Source organism: Cyprinodon variegatus, unplaced genomic scaffold (genome assembly GCF_000732505.1).
Source record: "Cyprinodon variegatus isolate N-32 unplaced genomic scaffold, C_variegatus-1.0 Scaffold376, whole genome shotgun sequence".
Classification (NCBI taxonomy): domain Eukaryota; kingdom Metazoa; phylum Chordata; class Actinopteri; order Cyprinodontiformes; family Cyprinodontidae; genus Cyprinodon; species Cyprinodon variegatus.
The window spans coordinates 132,182-135,070 of record NW_015150829.1 but is presented as its reverse complement, the minus strand read 5'-3'; the positions used below and the strand labels follow the sequence as shown (position 1 = coordinate 135,070).

The 2,889-nt window shown below is 41.5% G+C and overlaps 1 protein-coding gene across 1 annotated transcript in view; it reads right to left on the bottom strand.

Moving 5' to 3' along the window:
- The window catches only part of LOC107092341 (ATP-binding cassette sub-family C member 9-like), a 29,114-nt gene that overhangs the window by 22,364 nt on the left and 3,861 nt on the right, over positions 1-2,889 (bottom strand). The window contains exon 7 of the mRNA XM_015386747.1: positions 1,844-1,926. Within this exon, the coding sequence (XP_015242233.1) occupies positions 1,844-1,926 (83 nt within the window). The remainder of the gene's footprint in view (positions 1-1,843; positions 1,927-2,889) is intronic.

The following is a 2,889-nucleotide window of genomic DNA, read 5'->3' as shown; positions in this document are numbered from 1 at the left end:
ATCCTGGAGAGAAATATCAGCCGTGCTGCTGCCATCAACACTTTTGTTCATAGATGTTGGAGATGGGCCTGTTTTTCAGTGTAGTCCTGTTTCTCTGACTGCGAACTGGCTGTATGTGCTCTCTTCATCCTCTGACATGGGAGTTGGCTCGGAGCTCATTTGCCTGGCTGTGTGTTTCCTGGACAGGGTGCTCACACTGAGCCTGGTTCTGCTGGAGGTTTCTTCCTGTTAAAATTGAGTTTTTCCTCTCCACTGTCGCTACAAACATTCTTAGTGTGAGGGATTGCCTTCGAGTCAATGCAATCAACTGGTTTTCCTTAGATGGAAAACTTTAAATCAATCTGACTGGATGATCTGTCGAATTGTAAAGTGCCTTGAGATGACATGTGTTGTGAATTGGCGCTATAGAAATAAACTGAATCAAATTACTGATTATGAACATATCTGGACTTTTACCTTAAGCAGGGATAACTTTGCCACATGAAACTTTTTATAGCCCAACTATGTTCAAACCGTTGCGATTTTTTCCCAGCCGCATGCAAACCCACTGAAATATTTCAGCAGAACCAGGATGCAGAATCTGAGCCAGAGGAGCCGCAGCTCTGCTTTTATTTCACTGCTTTATAAGGAAACGCTGCCGACAGATAGCTCTTAATTTACAGTAAGATTAAATAAGCGGCCAGCTGTGTGTGTGTGTCTGGAAAAAGTGACGGTGTAATCTCTGAGCAACCTGCCAGGGAGCTTCCATCATCCTTCAGGGCAGAAACACAAAACCACTACAGCTGCTTGGAGGCTTTATCTCTGCTGTCCGCCTGAATTATGACCGGCGGCCTCTGTTATGCTTTTATTTGAATCCTCCACTTCAGGACGTCTTTAAAGAAACAACAGGCAGACAGAAGAAACAGGAGGACCTGCAGGATTGTTTATAGAGCGCTGAGAGCCCAGTGGAACAGTTTCTGTTATATAAACAGCAGCTAGTATCAGGCGACGAGGATGAAACATGTTTCACTACGAGGTCATTAATTCACGACTCATTTCACTATTACAGCTTCAGCTGCAGATGACAGGCTGCAGTAAAAAAAAAAAAAAAAAGCTGAAATAATAAGAGCAAGACTTTAGAAGTGATAATAACTCAGAATAGGTTCTGATCCGATGGTTTTTAGAGTCTGAGCTTACGTCATTACATAAAAACGAGACATGTTAATCATGCAAATTTAAATACTTTATCACCAGGTGTGTCCACCGTGCGGTGCAGGGGCCCTTCGTGGGCTTTATAACGATGATATGGTTAGCACATTCAATTCAAAACTTCCATAAAAGGAAGTAGAGTTAGTAACCACGGTAACATTTCAGCTCTGGTTGCATCAGCGGAGCTTGTTTTGGACCATCAGGCCTCCGTATGAAATCCATTTAAACAGCTGAATTCAGCCAAAGCCTGCCAGACGTTTGATCTATGGCCCGGCATACCGCGTCAGACCAGCATACCCATAGTCAATATGCATGCGCAAAATATCAGATTTGCGTTTATCCCTTTAGTTTTTTACGAAAAATAGACTTTAAACTACCTCAACGGGCGTGTATCCCTTTAGTCATGTTCAATAAAAAAACAATTAAAAGTGAGGTCGCCATACGCTTAAAAAACATCAAAATGTAAGTAGTTAAATTGCTTTTTGTACATGACTAAAGGTATACGTGTCTGTTGAGGTTGTTTAAAGTGTATTTTTCATTCAAAACTAAATGGACAAACTAAAGGGATAAACAGGTTTAGACTATGGGTATGCTGGTCTGACTGGGTATGCTCATCTCCATCACCCTAATGGATGGAGGACGTTTCTCCATTGACCCACCTTCAAAGATGTCCACCATGTTGAAGAAGGCCAGAGAGAGGGAGGACTTCCCGCTGCCGGTGCGACCGCAGATCCCCACCTGCCAGAGGGAGAGACGGCGCGGTCAATAAGCTGCAGCTGAATTCACGCCGCGGCGCCACAAAGCACACCTGAGTGATGACTAGGGGACGGGGGGTTCAGGGTTTTTTATTTATTGTTATCCCTCGGTTTTTCTTTCGTTAACTAGTTCTGCAGTCTTAAGCCGATTTTAACAATTTTTATATCAAAACATTTAACTTGTTCAGGAGAATTCTTCTATATCAATTGATAAAGATATTTTTGTAGTTTACGTGATATTCAGCTTTTTTTTTAGCAAACTTGCGCTAAAAGTTCAGCATCCTTCAACTTTAAGTACTTCAGCATACTTTCACCTAGAAACACATTTCAACTTTTAAATGTTATTCAAACATTCAGTTGTTTCCGTTTAAGTCAGCTTTTCATATCTTTACCGGTTTTTTGTAAAATTCAAATGTCTATGGGAGGGATTCTTCAACTGTCTGAGCTCTATCTGTTTTTTCCGAACAAATTCTTCTCATTTTTCACTCAATTTACATAAATTATACATCAAAACTTAGAAATTTCTGTCAGGGTTCAGGAAATGTAACCCTCATTGGTGTGATGCTGCCACCGCCATGCTTTACTGAGGGGTTGACGGTGACTTCCTGCCACCCAACGTCTGCGCTCTGAAGAAGCAGGACTCAAATATATTTTCATTTCTATATTAGAGCAAAAGTCATGGTGATTAAAAAATAAATGTTGGTTTAAAGTGGTAGAGAAACAGTTGTTCCAACAACCGTTGCATTTCCGAATTCTCCTGAGTGATGCCCGACTTTACATGAGTGAATAAAGTGAATGTGATTGGTCGATTATCAATGAGGCAGGATTGTTGTGGTGGAAGGTTCGCAAGCAAGGTTGATTGATCTGAAGCATCTTGCTAACCAGTTAGCAACTTAGTGCTAGTAGGTTCCCAATGGGGAATTCCAAGTAGCACTAAATTGGTGAC